This window comes from Rutidosis leptorrhynchoides, chromosome 7, assembly GCF_046630445.1.
Source record: "Rutidosis leptorrhynchoides isolate AG116_Rl617_1_P2 chromosome 7, CSIRO_AGI_Rlap_v1, whole genome shotgun sequence".
Taxonomy (NCBI): domain Eukaryota; kingdom Viridiplantae; phylum Streptophyta; class Magnoliopsida; order Asterales; family Asteraceae; genus Rutidosis; species Rutidosis leptorrhynchoides.
The window spans coordinates 380,245,155-380,262,564 of record NC_092339.1 but is presented as its reverse complement, the minus strand read 5'-3'; the positions used below and the strand labels follow the sequence as shown (position 1 = coordinate 380,262,564).

General features: G+C 28.7%; 1 protein-coding gene across 1 annotated transcript; it reads left to right on the top strand.

Annotated features, from left to right (window-relative positions):
• The first annotated feature begins 2,378 nt into the window (after positions 1-2,378).
• On the top strand, positions 2,379-16,044 carry LOC139860562 (uncharacterized). Its single transcript, XM_071849312.1, has 4 exons — positions 2,379-2,408; positions 2,491-2,825; positions 14,738-15,994; positions 16,041-16,044. The coding sequence occupies exons 1-4, from the start codon at positions 2,379-2,381 to the stop codon at positions 16,042-16,044; spliced, it is 1,626 nt and encodes a 541-aa protein (XP_071705413.1).
• The last annotated feature ends 1,366 nt before the right edge of the window (positions 16,045-17,410 follow it).

Below are 17,410 nucleotides of genomic sequence, written 5' to 3'. Positions count from 1 at the left end.
ATCTTTTTCATCTTCATCATTCTCTTCATCATCAACATCTTCTTCATCATTATCATCATTATCTTCATCATCAACATCCTCACCATCATCACTCTTTTCATTTTCCTGAGCCCATTCATCAGCACCTTCCACTTCATTATCACCTTCATCTTCATTATCAGCCTTCTCATCAACATCCTTTTCATCTTCATCATTCTCTTCATCATCAACATCTTCATCATCATCATCATCATCATCATTCTCTTCATCATCAAGCTTTTCCTTTTCCTGAGACTTCTCATTAGCACCTTCCACTCCATTATCACCTTCCACTTCATTATCACCATCATCTTCATCATCAGACTTCTCTTCATCATCAACATCATTTTCATGATCAGAATTCTCATCAACATCCTCTTCATCATCTTCTTTCTCTTCATCATCTACATCTTCTTCTTCATCATCATTCTCTTCTTCATCATCATTATCTTCATCAACAACATTCTCTTCATCATCATGCTTTTGGTTTTCCTGAGACTTCTGATTAGCAAACATGAAATATAAAATGTAGTAAGTAAGCATTTAAATATTGTAATAAACATAACATCAGTTAAATCAGTTACCCTCGTTCCTTTATCGTCTGATTTCTGTTTCTTTGTGATTTTGCTGTATCCTATTGTGCTACTTATACCCCTTTTTAGACCACCGTGTTCCTTCCCCACATGAGTTAACAAGGCATCCCCGCCTTCTTTATCCATCCTAACCTGGAAAAAAAAAACAAGTAATCAATTATAGAAAAAGTATGAGTTGGTTAGTCTAAAAATTCAAATATAAATATATTACAATTTTCTCTATAAGCTGCGCGAATGTTTCTACTGCCGTCTTCCTTTTGTCATCCGGCTTCATCCTACCCAGCACGTAATACCTCGCTGCAGGATCTTTGATATTGTGGTATGGTGTACGTTTATGAGGATCATTTGCTTCTGTATCCCATTGTGCTTTTTTCCCACGATATCCCGAACGACCAACTCGAGCATACTTTTCTTTTTCTTTCGGTAAAGCGTTTTTCCTGCCTTTTTCACTTAGTTCCTACACAGTTTTAATGCGATTAAATGCCTTTTTCAAAGCGTTACAATATCACAATGTACCTCCAAACCTGATACAAATCAGGTTGAATAGCACTTACTCGTCTAGCAGGCGAATCTTCGATTTCACAATTTTTTCCCATTTTTCTGGAGTTATGAAATCGTAATCTTTTACTTCCACATAAGGAAGCTTGCCTTCATCTATATACGTTCTTAACTTGTGCTTGAATCTCGTAAATGCTGTGTTGCATTTTTGCAGTGTTGTTTTTCGTGCAAAATCGTCTTCAATATTATGAAGTTCCTGTATAACGTAATCTAATGTAAGTGTTGAATGTTGTAACATATATAAATAAAAAGTAATTAAATAAAATCTTAGATTTTAATACCTTTATTTTGCTCCATAAAGTTTGTTTTTGATCAGGAGACACATGCTTCCAATCCTTTACAAGGAAATCACAAGTGCTCCTAGTTAAGACGCCAATGTTGCTCGACAAAATAGCTTGGGTTTTTTCAATAGCTTGGCCAAACTCGTCAAATTCAATCTTCAACTGAACAACCGCTGACTTCTTTTTCAGTTTATTTACACTTCTTTTTTTATTTTTTTGTTGCATCTGTACACAAAATGCAATAGAAAAGATACACATCAAATGCAATAGAAAAGATACACATCTAAGCACCTGCATATACAAATTAAGATAATAGTACAACAAACACATGCTTATACACCTTAATATCATTTCAAACATATGCAGTCTTATTATTGTGTTATGAATAACCCAGCAAACATATCACACATACACAATATGCAATAACAAGGAAATTGACCGAACTCATAACCAAACCCATTTTAGAGACTAAATGCGCGACAATAATATTCACGTTTTTTTCTGATAAAAAAAAAGTAATAAATTTAGATTATCAAATATACAAAATTAATTATTAATTATAATTAATGATAGGAATTAACCTTTGAAATACACTCTTTTTCTCTTGTAATAAGTTGCTTCGTGTAAGGAATGGTAGCAAAGTAGAATCGTGCAGAGACCGAATCTAAAATAGAACAGAAATCGAATAGGGTATCGAACAATTAGGGTTTACAGATTCAAGTGATTTGGGTAACTTCGCGGTTTTTTTAGAACACGGACAGATAAAAACTCAATTGACGTAACAAAAGAGAAATGATAATGAGGTAATGGGATTATGATCGATAAAAACTCAATTGATTTTGATTTGGGGTTTTTTTTAACAGTAGACGATACGTGATATTTTTATAGAAAATAAATGTAAATCAGTCAGGTTAACACAATTGCTTAGATGGTTAGGATGTTGCTTGGTAGAGAGGAGGTCGTGGGTTCTAGTCCCTTTTCCAACTTTTTACATTCTTAATTATTAATAATGTATTAACTTTTTTCAATGTTGCTTGTAGATGGATCGGAATACTTGGATGTACGAGATAGGTCGCGCTACCTCTGAGTTTATGGATAGTGTAGATGAATTTATTACAGTTGCTGAGACTGATCAACTAGAAAAAGGAAACACCGCAATTAGTTGTCCTTATAAGAAATGCAAAAATGCACGGTGGTATGCTGATTCAACCGATATCAAAAGTCATCTAATTGCACGCGAATTTATGAGAGGGTACACATGTTGGTCTTTTCATGGTGAGTCATTAGCTGACCTTAACCCGTCAGTTTCGGATAACGATACCGATAATGAAGAAAATTCATACAATAGTGACAATAATGTTAATTTTGATGACATGTTTGACGATTTGGATATGGAGGATATTATAGAGACCCGTCCTAATCCATCCGGACGAAGTCCAGGTCGATTATAAACGATTCACAACAGTTGATTACATCGCGAGGTACTTGACCTCTATATGATACATTTTACAAACATTGCATTCGTTTTTGAAAAGACAAACTTTCATTACATCAAAAGTTGGCGGCATGCATACCATTTCATAATATATCTAACTATAATTAACTTAGTAATAATCTTGATGAACGCAACGACTCGAATGCAACGTCTTTTGAAATATGTCATGAATGACTCCAAGTAATATCTTTAAGATGAACAAAAGCACAGCGGAAGATTTCTTTCGTACCTGAGAATAAATATGCTTTAAAGTGTCAACCAAAAGGTTGGTGAGTTCATTAGTTTAACATAAATAATCATTTCCATCATTTTAATAGACCACAAGATTTCTATTTCCAGTTCTCATAAAAATACGTCCCATGCATAGAGACAAAAAAAAATCATTCATATGGATTGAACACCAGGTAACCGATGTTAACTTTAATGCATAGAATATCCCCAAACAGAACCTCTCGTCTGTTTAATAATAATCTCGAAGTACTAAAGCATTCGTACCCCGAATGGGACTTGTCAAGGTCCATAGATCTATCTTTAGGATTCGCGTCAATCAGGGGCCATTTCCCTAAATTCTTAGGTTACCAGACTTGAAGGGCGATATTCGGTTAATAATCTAACCATATAATGTAGTTTTGATTACTTGTGTCTATTCCGTAAAATATTTATAAAAGCAGCGCATGTATTCTCAGTCCCAAAAATATATATTGCAAAAGCATTTAAAAAGGGAGCAAATGAAACTCACCTAATGTATTTTGTAGTAAAAATACATATGACTATATTGAACAACAGAACAATGCAGGGTTGGCCTCGGATTCACGAACCTATATCATTTGTATATTCATTAATATATATAATCGTAATCGAATAAATATACTTATTATTATTAGTGATATAATGTTTATATTAATAACTTTTATATATATTTCATTATTAAATGTATTCATTTTGTATATAGAAATATTAGTATAATTAGGTTATGTATATTACATATGTTTATATATATATATATATATATATATATATATATATATATATATATATATATATATATATATATATATATATATATATATATATATATATTATTTGCTTGTGAAACTCGTAATTATTATAATGCTTAAATGATATTTGTCATGTAAAAATATTAATTTTGGTAATACTTAATATTACTAATAATGATAGTAATGATATTAAAATTTCAAATATGTTAATAATACTAGTATAAATGATACTAATACTAATATTAATAAAAATAATAATAAATTTTTATTATTTTCATAATAACTCTAATAATAATTATTATCATTATAATAATAATAAATGATAATTTTTATTTTAATACTTATATTTGTAATAATAATAATTATTGTTATAACACTAATGATAATTATAATAATGATAATCTTAATATTAGTAATATTAATAATAATAATAATAATAATAATAATAATAATAATAATAATAATAATAATAATAATAATAATAATAATAATAATAACACTTATAATGATACTAGTAGTAAAACCGACGATAATACTAATATAGTTGTTACAATAATAATTTTTAGCAACAACAATGCTAATAACGTTAATACTAATGTTATTAATAATAATATTACTTACAATAATAATAATGATAATAAAGATACTAATACTTAATACTTAATAATAATAATAATAATTATAATCGTAATCATAATCATAATCATAATAATAAATGTTAATAATAATAATAATAATAATAATAATAATAATACATATCATAATAATAACAATCATAATAATAATAATTAGTATTAACAATAATAATAATAATAATAATAATAATAATAATAATAATAATAATAATAATAATAATAATAATAATAATAATAATAATAATAATATATTAATAATAATAATATTAAAGTTTAAGGAATATACCCTCTTTATGAAATTTTTATAAAAAGAATGCTCCAACCGGAATCGAACCCGAGACCTCCCACTCACCAACACCTCACTCAAACCATTAGGCTGTTGCCTATTTTCTGAATATATCTCCCTCTCAGTTTTATTTAACCCATAACTCGAATTCATCTTCTTCCTCACTAATCTTAACTTGACACGAACCAAAATCCAAATTAACATATATTAAATGTTTTGACTTAGGATTGGATATTGAAACATATATTTACGACTTGTATTTGGGATTTCAAACCATCAGACGCCAAAAAAAAATAATAATAATAAAAACAGACAGAAGCTGGTTCGTAAAAAAAAAATGATGAACTCAACATTTAATTATGAAATCCGAACATTTTTAGACAAAACTTAATACATGAAATATGTAATAACTCGTCCATAGAAACTTCCTAAATCATTAATTGATCCAGAAACTTTAAAACGAATTCGAATTTCATGAAGAACAATATTTTGACTTTTTGAAGTTTAAACTTTGACTCCGAAATTCGGGCTTGATATAACGAATTGGAGTATGATATTTTGAAAAAGTTTAAGTGTACCATTCCTAACAAAATTTCATTTTCAGATTTTGATAATTGATTCGATATTTAATTTTGGCCAAAAAAAGTGTAGCACACAGAGGTGCCGATAAAAATAAATAAATATTGCTGTCTTCCCTTTTTACGAGTGGCTAGCTGGGTATATATCACTTGATTGAAGGAATTAGCAATATTAATTAACAAAAATTTTGTTTGGTTGTGGTTGGAAGTCCACTGGTAACTCACGAGCAGAGAAGAAAACCAAAAAAAAATATAGAATAGATAAATGAATTAGGTATGGCATAGGATTCGTTTTTATTTATATATTTATGTTAATTGATATAAATTTTACTATTAAATAATTATAGATATAATGATGATATTACAATTAATAAATGGGTAGTATAAATAATGTTACTAATAGGTTACATCAATAATAAAAATAATTATGATAATCTTAATAATTTTTAGTGATAATGATTCTTAATGATATTATTTAATAACAATACTAGTAATATAAATTTACATGGTTAAATTTTTATATCTATATATTATATGTTATAATAATATTAATGATACACATATTAATAATAAATAATTACAATTATAATAATAAAAATGATAATAATAATAATATTATTAACACTAGTAATGACTGTTAATGATAAGGGTAATAATAATATCTGATAATTATGTGAATAGCAATTAAGATATAACAAGTTATATATGTATATCTATTTTATATTAACAATAGCTTATTTAATCTAAGTACCATTTTACATTTTATATTTCAATTACATAGAGTATACATTACTAATTTAAAATATTATATATATATTCTTATATTTATATTTATACCATATGTATACATATTTATTTGCACACAACTGTTCGTGAATCGTCGGGAATAGTCAAAGTCAAATGTATACATAAACATATTTTCAAAAATTTCGAGACTCAACATTATAGACTTTGCTTATCGTGTCGGAATTATGTAAAGATTAAGTTTAAATTTGGTCAGAAATTCCCGGGTCATCACAGTACCTACCCGTTAAAGAAATTTCGTCCCAAAATTTGAGTGAGGTCGTCATGACTAACAATAAATATGTTTTCCTGACGAATATGAGCTGATAAATAGAGTTTTATCATTATTGAATAATACAGATAAAATAATTCAATTATTCGAAGAGCACGAATGAAGTTATCACAAAAGAGTGAAATGAATGAATGAAGTTTCGTTTTAACTTTTGACGTTGTCTTGGTTGAATTTCGGAATTCAAGGGATTTAAAGAAAATCTTCGAAATCTAAAAGATTTGATTCTTCAGCGAATAAGGAAATTAAGATCTCTATAATTAAATACGGTGATCTGCCTCGATTTCTCCGTCTGATATTTCCATTATAAATTAAACTCTTCCCGTTCCATAATTTTCACCATTCCTATACTTTCTTTCTTAGTTCATACATTTAAAAGATTGTGAAAATGCTTAGTCCAGTTCTAATCCCTAATATTTTCCTAATTATCATTTCTGTCATCCTTCTCTTCAATCTTCCACTAGAAAAATCTGTTTACTTTTAATGTAACCTTGAGGTGATACTATTCTTAATTATACCGTGTCTTTATATTGCTATTCCTATTAATATCCACGGTTTGTAATTTATACGTTGTTATCGGGCTTTGTATCTCCCCTTATTTTTCAATGTTCCTATTTCTGTTTCCTATAATCATTGTCATCCACAGTTAATACTCCCTCCGATTTGCTGCGATTTATACTCCAATTTCTATTTCGGAGCTTTGTCCCTTCGTTTCTCCTTCTTGCGGTTAGGCATCTCTTGTAATGGTCCAGAATTCGCAGATATAAATTTTCGGAATGAACATTGTTAATGTTCTAAGAAGAAAATGGTAATAGCACAATCTGACTTGTCAAATTGCCAGAATTTAAGGAGAAGATAAGACTATCAAGAAAATATGTTCTTGATATGTTTATAGATTAGATAGAACGTAAGAGTCGTGTAATATGGCATATGATGACGTTATGATCTGTGAATCATCACATTCCATTTAGAAACTCAGCATGACTTACTGTAATATAATCACGTTGATCAAGTGTCATTATATTATACTAACTCATGCATCAGTTACTAACACTACTTCAAAAACATTCATATTTTAAATTCGAAAGTTTACAGAATATAGAAACTAACAGTTTCTATATGATGTACCACTGATAGCACGAAGAGATTAATGATTTCAGATACGAATAGTTATGAAAATATCTTCAGAAATATGGAGGATATTTGTAATGAAAGATATGATAATATCTTTGAATATCTAAGATCAGAGGATGATGGAAACTATTTTCCGCAAGGGTTTAGAGTAAGGAGCAAGATATTCGCTAAAGACTTCAGCAGTCATTGAATCATTTGGATTCTTTGAAGTCAAACTTATTCTTTGTGATTTGTCCATGGCTTCCTTCATAGTTTCCCATAATCCGCTTTTCGGTACTAAATTTTCTATTGAGTGTTTCCAATACTCTATTATTTATCATTAAACTTTCGACGGTTAAGGTAGTTTACGGTTGTCTACGGTTTCTGCTGCTTCATTCAGCTTCCCCAAAATTTGGAGTATTAATTCGTAGGCTGGGTGCTTTTCAGAATTTCAGAATAAAAGATCATAATTCTAAGAGATAAATGTTATATGGATACATATAACTGTTGATGTAGACATGCTGCGAGATTTCAAAATACAGATTGCAAATTCTCGGTAATTAGAATGGCAATTCTCGGTATAAGATGTGAATGAGTATTTGATAGAGTTTCAATGATTATAATGTTTTTTCAAAAAATCAAAGATCAATGGAGTTGCTGGCAAGTTTATTTCTAATGTGGTGGAATATAAACAGTTCTCTGGTAATGATGACGAACGGTAAACTTATATATCAAAGTTATAATAAGGTTTATTCAAATGAAAAGTTGAAATTAGTTTGCTGAAGTTGTGACATAATTGGCTACTTTGAAAAGGAATTGAATGGTTATTTTCGGTAATAGCAATGCCGAAGGAGCTAGCACAGATGCGCGTTAAATGTTTACTCAGGTTCCGAGTATTTTCAGGTGTATAACTATATGTACCAAATCTTTTCTTCCATAGTTGAAGTGCGGTTGGTTCATCCTCTCGATTGAGGTGTTTTCAAGAATCATGAAAGGTTTGAACGCGAATTGTAATCGTCAAGATACAAATGAAGTTTAAGATGAAATCAAGTGGCAAACTTGAAGAATTGTTTACTTTTATATGTTATAATCAATATTTTAATTCATTTTTAATTGTCCAATTTTATTAGTCCACAGTCGATAGTCCACAATTAACAGTCCAATAATTCATATATTGTTTAATATACAATATTCGAATTAATTAATACGTATCGTGATCCGTATTCGTCTCAGACTCGATCACAACTCAAAGTATATATATTATTATTAGAATCAACCTCAACTCTGTATAGAGAACTTGATCATTACTGCATATAGAGTGTCTATGGTGATTCCAAATAATATATATAGATGCGTCGATATGATATGTCAAAACCTTGTATACGTGTCCCGATATTTAAAGTGCGTAAAATAAATAACAGAAATTAAATGACAATAAATAAAATTGCGAGAATATAAATTGCGATAAATAAACTGCGATAAATAAATTGCGATAATTAAATTGCGATAAATAAATTGCGATAAAATAAAATGTAATACGGAATAAACAGTTAGCTAGGAACAGTTAGCTAGGATCTTGTTAGCGTGGATTCTTAACAAAATTTCATATTGTTAATTAGTCTGTTTCTAATCAATTTTTATTGTGTCCATTATTTCTTCATTATGCCACTTGTTGGATTCTGATAGGTCAAAATCCAAATATGAAATTGAATGAAAATGGTTATTCTGTGGTGAATCAGATTCGTATATCTGTGGATGTAAGTAGGATGGTAATTGACCGTTGAATCAGGTTCGAAGAATGTACAGTGTAACTTATTAATGTGAAATCTAAATATTCCTCGGGTATTACCTACCCGTTAAAATATTTTCATCATTAACAGTTTGTACGAAAGAATTTTTAATTACAATCTTTATGAAAATATATATACATATATATTTTCTTCAGATGTAATCATGGATTTAATGAGTCAATATGATATTAAACTCATTTGATTTACCGTTAAAACAAGAATATATAATCTCTAGAACATTAGAGATTACATAATCGTCATGTCGTACGAAGATAAATGATGTAGAACGATACGTAGAACGAAGATCATACTCGAAGTACAGATGGTGATATTGAGGCGTGTGATGTTGAAACTTGGGTTGTTGGTGGTACTGGTATTGATGTTGGTGATACTGTTGGTGCTGGTGACGTTGCTGAAGCTGGTAAGTTTTGCACCATATTCTCCAAATTGATTACTCGAGCGCGAAATTCGTTGACTTCTTCTATTATCCCGGGATGATTGTCGGTTGGAATGAGCGGATGAATAAGGTTTAGAATTTTAAATAGAATATACTCGTGGCGAGATATTTGGGAAATGAGAGTGAAAATGGTATTTCGGATTGGTTCGCTGGTAAATGCTTCATGTTCTTCGCCCGGCGGACAATATAACGGATGGAAGGGATCGCTTCTTCTTGTCTCCAATGATTAAGTAGACTACGAACCCATCAAATGAATTTAAGATGTCTAGTTGGTTGACCCATTTCGTTTACACTGCTTTCGGAGCTTAGGTGAATATCCTTGTCGGAATAGCTATCGGAATAGCTGTCGGAATAACTATCGGAATAGTTATCGGAATCCAAGAGACTCGAACTGGTTGAGGGACTCATCTCGTACGATCAGATGAAGGATTTTTGATAAGAAATAGATTATAGGATGTAGATTAGTACCCTGCAATACATAATTTACATATGCATATATAATACTAAAATCCCATAAGTTACGGAGGAATCTACGGAATATGTAAGGCAAAGTTTACAGTAACAGATACGCTAAGATATGAATTTTTGTCTATACATTAATCATGCAATCCAGGCAGTAAGATATGTCTAGATTAAGAATGCTAAGCAAGTAATTTCCTAAGGATGATAAGCGGATGATTTTCGAAACGAAATGATAAGCAAAACTTTTGACATGCAGACACGGTCGAAGTCCAGACTCACTAATGCATCCTAACGACTATCAGTTAGACACACTAATGCAGACCTAGTTCATTAAGACCACCGCTCTGATACCAACTGTAGAGACCCGTCCTAATCCATCCGGACGAAGTCCAGGTCGATTATAAACGATTCACAACAGTTGATTACATCGCGAGGTACTTGACCTCTATATGATACATTTTATAAACATTGCATTCATTTTTGAAAAGATAAACTTTCATTACATCAAAAGTTGACGGCAGGCATACCATTTCATAATATATCTAACTATAATTAACTTAGTAATAATCTTGATGAACGCAACGACTCGAATGCAACGTCTTTTGAAATATGTCATGAATGACTCCAAGTAATATCTTTAAGATGAACAAAAGCACAGCGGAAGATTTCTTTCATACCTGAGAATAAACATACTTTAAAGTGTCAACCAAAAGGTTGGTGAGTTCATTAGTTTAACATAAATAATCATTTCCATCATTTTAATAGACCACAAGATTTCTATTTCCAGTTCTCATAAAAATACGCCCCATGCATAGAGACAAAAAAAAAATCATTCATATGGATTGAACACCTAGCAACCGACGTTAACTTTAATGCATAGAATATCCCCAAACAGAACCTCTCATCTGTTTAATAATAATCTCGAAGTACTAAAGCATTCGTACCCGAATGGGACTTGTCAAGGTCCATAGATCTATCTTTAGGATTCGCGTCAATCAGGGGCCATTTCCCTAAATTCTTAGGTTACCAGACTTGAAGGGCGATATTCGGTTAATAATCCAACCATATAATGTAGTTTTGATTACTTGTGTCTATTCCGTAAAATATTTATAAAAGCAGCGCATGTATTCTCAGTCCCAAAAATATATATTGCAAATTGCAAAAGTATTTAAAAAGGGAGCAAATGAAACTCACCTAATGTATTTTGTAGTAAAAATACATATGACTATATTGAACAACAGAACAATGCAGGGTTGGCCTCGGATTCACGAACCTATATCATTTGTATATTCATTAATATATATATAATAATCGAATAAATATACTTATTATTATTAGTGATATAATGTTTATATTAATAACTTATATATATATATATATATATATATATATATATATATATATATATATATATATATATATATATATATATATATTCATTATTAAATGTATTCATTTTGTATATAGAAATATTAGTATAATTAGGTTATGTATATTACATATGTTTATATATATATATATATATATATATATATATATATATATATATATATATATATATATATATATATATATATATATATATATATATATATATATATTATTTGCTTGTGAAACTCGTAATTATTATAATGCTTAAATGATATTTGTCATGTAAAAATATTAATTTTGGTAATACTTAATATTACTAATAATGATAGTAATGATATTAAAATTTCAAATATGTTAATAATACTAGTAGAAATGATACTAATACTAATATTAATAAAAATAATTAGAAATTTTTATTATTTTCATAATAACTCTAATAATAATTATAATCATTATAATAATAATAAATGATAATTTTTATCTTAATACTTATATTTGTAATAATAATAATTATAGTTATAACACTAATGATAATTATAATAATGATAATCTTAATATTATTAATATTAATAATAATAATAATAATAATAATAATAATAATAATAATAATAATAATAATAATAATAATAACACTTATAATGATACTAGTAGTAATACCGACGATAATACTAATATAGTTGTTACAATAATAATTTTTAACAACAACAATGCTAATAACGTTAATACTAATGTTATTAATAATATTACTTACAATAATAATAATGATAATAAAGATACTAATACTTAATATTAATAATAATAATAATCGTAATCATAATCATAATCATAATCATAATAATAAATGTTAATAATAATAATAATACATATAATAATAATAACAATCATAATAATAATAATTAGTATTAACAATAATAATAATAATAATAATAATAATAATAATAATAATAATAATAATAATAATAATAATAATAATAATAATAATAATAATAATAATAATAATACTAATAATAATAATAATATATTAATAATAATAATATTAAAGTTTAAGGAATATACCCTCTTTATGAAATTTTTATAAAAAGAATTCTCCAACCGGAATCGAACCCGAGACCTCCCGCTCACCAAAACCTCACTCAAACCATTAGGCTGTTGCCTATTTTCTGAATATATCTCCCTCTCAGTTTTATTTAACCCATAACTCGAATTCATCTTCTTCCTCACTAATCTTAACTTGACACGAACCAAAATCCAAATTAACAGATATTAAATGTTTTGACTTAGGATTGGATATTGAAACATATATTTACGACTTGTATTTGGGATTTCAAACCATCAGACGCCAAAAAAAAATAATAATAATATTAAAAACAGACAGAAGCTGGTTCATAAAAAAAAATTATGATGAACTTAACATTTGATTATGAAATCCGAACATTTTTAGACAAAACTTAATACATGAAATATGTAATAACTCGTCCATAGAAACTTCCTAAATCATTAATTAATCCAGAAACTTTAAAACGAATTCGAATTTCATGAAGAACAATATTTTGACTTTTTGAAGTTTAAACTTTGACTCCGAAATTCGGGCTTGATATAACGAATTGGAGTATGATATTTTGAAGAAAGTTTAAGTGTACCATTCCTAACAAAACTGTATTTCCAGATTTTGATAATTGATTCGATATTTAATTTTGGCCAAAAAAAGTGTAGCACATAGAGGTGCCGATAAAAATAAATAAATATTGCTGTCTTCCCTTTTTACGAGTGGCTAGCTGGGTATATATCACTTGATTGAAGGAATTAGCAATATTAATTAACAAAAATTTTGTTTGGTTGTGGTTGGAAGTCCACTGGTAACTCACGAGCAGAGAAGAAAACCAAAAAAAAATATAGAATAGATAAATGAATTAGGTATGGCATAGGATTCGTTTTTATTTATATATTTATGTTAATTGATATAAATTTTACTATTAAATAATTATAGATATAATGATGATATTACAATTAATAAATGGGTAGTATAAATAATGTTACTAATAGGTTACATCAATAATAAAAATAATTATGATAATCTTAATAATTTTTAGTAATAATGATTCTTAATGATATTATTTAATAACAATACTAGTAATATAAATTTACATGGTTAAATTTTTATATCTATATATTATATGTTATAATAATATTAATGATACAAATATTAATAATAAATAATTATAATTATAATAATAAAAATGATAATAATAATAATAATAATATTATTAACACTATTAATGACTGTTAACGATAAGGGTAATAATAATATCTGATAATTATGTGAATAGCAATTAAGATATAACAAGTTATATATATATATATATATATATATATATATATATATATATATATATATATATATATATATATATATATATATATATATATATATATTATATTAACAATAGCTTATTTAATCTAAGTACCATTTTACATTTTATATTTCAATTACATAGAGTATACATTACTAATTTAAAATATTATATATATATTCTTATATTTATATTTATACCATATATATACATATTTATTTGCACACAACTGTTCGTAAATCGTCGAAAATAGTCAAAGTCAAATGTATACATAAACATATTTTCAAAAATTTCAAGACTCAACATTACTGACTTTGCTTATCGTGTTGGAATTATGTAAAGATTAAGTTTAAATTTGGTCGGAAATTCCCGGGTCATTACAGATAATGTTGCTGATAAGTATCATGACAGATTACAACAACTATTTGTTGACGCTGAAAAACCTTTATATACAGGTTGTATGAATTTTACAAAACTTTCCGCCGTGATACAACTGGTTAATTTAAAATCAAACAATGGTTGGAGCGACACAAGTTTCACTAGCATGTTAGAGTTGTTGAACAAAATGCTACCAGAAGGTAATGAGTTGCCGGTTTCAACATACCAAGCAAAGAAATTAATGTTTGGGATTGGAAATACAGAGAATACATGCTTGTCCAAATGATTGTATGTTATACAGGAATGAAGACAAAGACCTTCATCAATGTAAGGTATGTAGTACATCTAGGTATAAATGTGGAAAACTGACTGATAATGTTGATAGTGATGTGTCGGAAAATGGACCTCCTGCAAAATTATTGTGGTACTTGCCTATCATACCAAGATTAAAGAGATTATTTGCGAATGAGAAAGATGTAAAATTATTACGTTGGCATGCTGAAGATCGTAAAAATGATGGTAAAATGCGACATGTGGCCGATTCACATCAATGGAAAAATTTTGATAAAGATTTTGAAGAATTTGGGGATGAGATACGTAATATAAGGTTCGGACTTAGTTCAGATGGAATTAATCCGTTCGGATATTTGAGTAGCCTTCACAGCACGTGGCATGTTCTTCTATGCATTTATAACCTACCGCCTTGGCTATGTATGAAAAGAAAATACATAATGATGTCTCTTTTGATTCAAGGCCCAAAGCAACCTGGAAACGACATTGATGTTTATTTGCAACCATTAGTTGATGAAATGATGGAATTATGGAGTACCGGCATACACGTTTATTTTGCATACAATAAAGAATACTTCCAACTACGGGCAATGCTTTTTTGCACCATTAATGATTTTCCTACTTATGGTAATTTGTCTGGATATAGTACGAAGGGGAAAAAGGCATGTCCTATTTGTGAGGAAAATACTCACTCGATATGGCTCACAAATTGTAAGAAACCGGCATTTATGGGGCATCGGAGAGAGCTTGCTGAGAATCACCCGTATCGTAAAAAGGCGGATATATTTGATGGTACTATAGAGGATAGAAAACTACCACCACCATTGGATGGAGAAACTACACTCTCCAAAGTTGCTAATATAAATGTTATGTTGGGAAAGAAAGGTTTTGGTCCTCCAAAAGGTATTTGGAAGAAAAAGTCTATTTTTTGGAAATTACCCTACTGGAAGCATTTACGAGTCCGACATTGTATTGATGTTATGCATATTGAGAAAAATGTGTGTGAAAGTTTGATAGGGTTACTGTTGAACATTCCTGGAAAAACAAAAGATGGAATTAAAGTAAGAAGGGACATGGAATTAATGAATATCAGACCAGAGCTACAACCTAAAGATATTGATGGAAGGTCCACCAAGTTTCTTCCTCCGGCCTGTTATACTATGTCGAAGGTCGAGAAAACTAAATTTTGTCAATGCTTACATGGTATTAAGGTTCCATCAGGATACTCTGCTAACATTAGGAAGTTGGTTTCGATGAAAGATTTGAAGTTGCTTGGTATGAAGTCACATGATTGTCATGTACTAATGACCCAGATGATTCCTATCGCAATTCGTGGAATTATATGTAGTGACCCGAACTTTTCCATGTTTATATATATTAATTGAGATTGATATTTACATGATTAAATGTTTCCAACATGTTAAGCAATCAAACTTGTTAAGACTTGATTAATTGAAATATGTTTCATATAGACAATTGACCACCCAAGTTGACCGGTGATTCACGAACGTTAAACCTTGTAAAAACTATATGATGACATATATATGGATAGATATATAGTTAACATGATACTATGATAAGTAAACATATCATTAAGTATATTAACAATGAACTACATATGTAAAAACAAGACTACTAACTTAATGATTTTTAAACAAGACATATATGTAACGATTATCGTTGTAAAGACATTTAATGTATATATATCATATTAAGAGATATTCATACATGATAATATCATGATAATATAATAATTTAAAATCTCATTTGATATTATAAACATTGGGTTAACAACATTTAACAAGATCGTTAACCTAAAGGTTTCAAAACAACACTTACATGTAACGACTAACGATGACTTAACGACTCAGTTAAAATGTATATACATGTAGTGTTTTAATATGTATTTATACACTTTTGAAAGACTTCAATACACTTATCAAAATACTTCTACTTAACAAAATGCTTACAATTACATCCTCGTTCAGTTTCATCAACAATTCTACTCGTATGCACCCGTATTCGTACTCGTACAATACACAGCTTTTAGATGTATGTACTATTGGTATATACACTCCAATGATCAGCTCTTAGCAGCCCATGTGAGTCACCTAACACATGTGGGAACCATCATTTGGCAACTAGCATGAAATATCTCATAAAATTACAAAAATATGAGTAATCATTCATGACTTATTTACATGAAAACAAAATTACATATCCTTTATATCTAATCCATACACCAACGACCAAAAACACCTACAAACACTTTCATTATTCAATTTTCTTCATCTAATTGATCTCTCTCAAGTTCTATCTTCAAGTTCTAAGTGTTCTTCATAAATTCCAAAAGTTCTAGTTTCATAAAATCAAGAATACTTTCAAGTTTGCTAGCTCACTTCCAATCTTGTAAGGTGATCATCCAACCTCAAGAAATCTTTGTTTCTTACAGTAGGTTATCATTCTAATACAAGGTAATAATCATATTCAAACTTTGGTTCAATTTCTATAACTATAACAATCTTATTTCAAGTGATGATCTTACTTGAACTTGTTTTCGTGTCATGATTTTGCTTCAAGAACTTCGAGCCATCCAAGGATCCATTGAAGCTAGATCCATTTTTCTCTTTTCCAGTAGGTTTATCCAAGGAACTTAAGGTAGTAATGATATTCATAACATCAT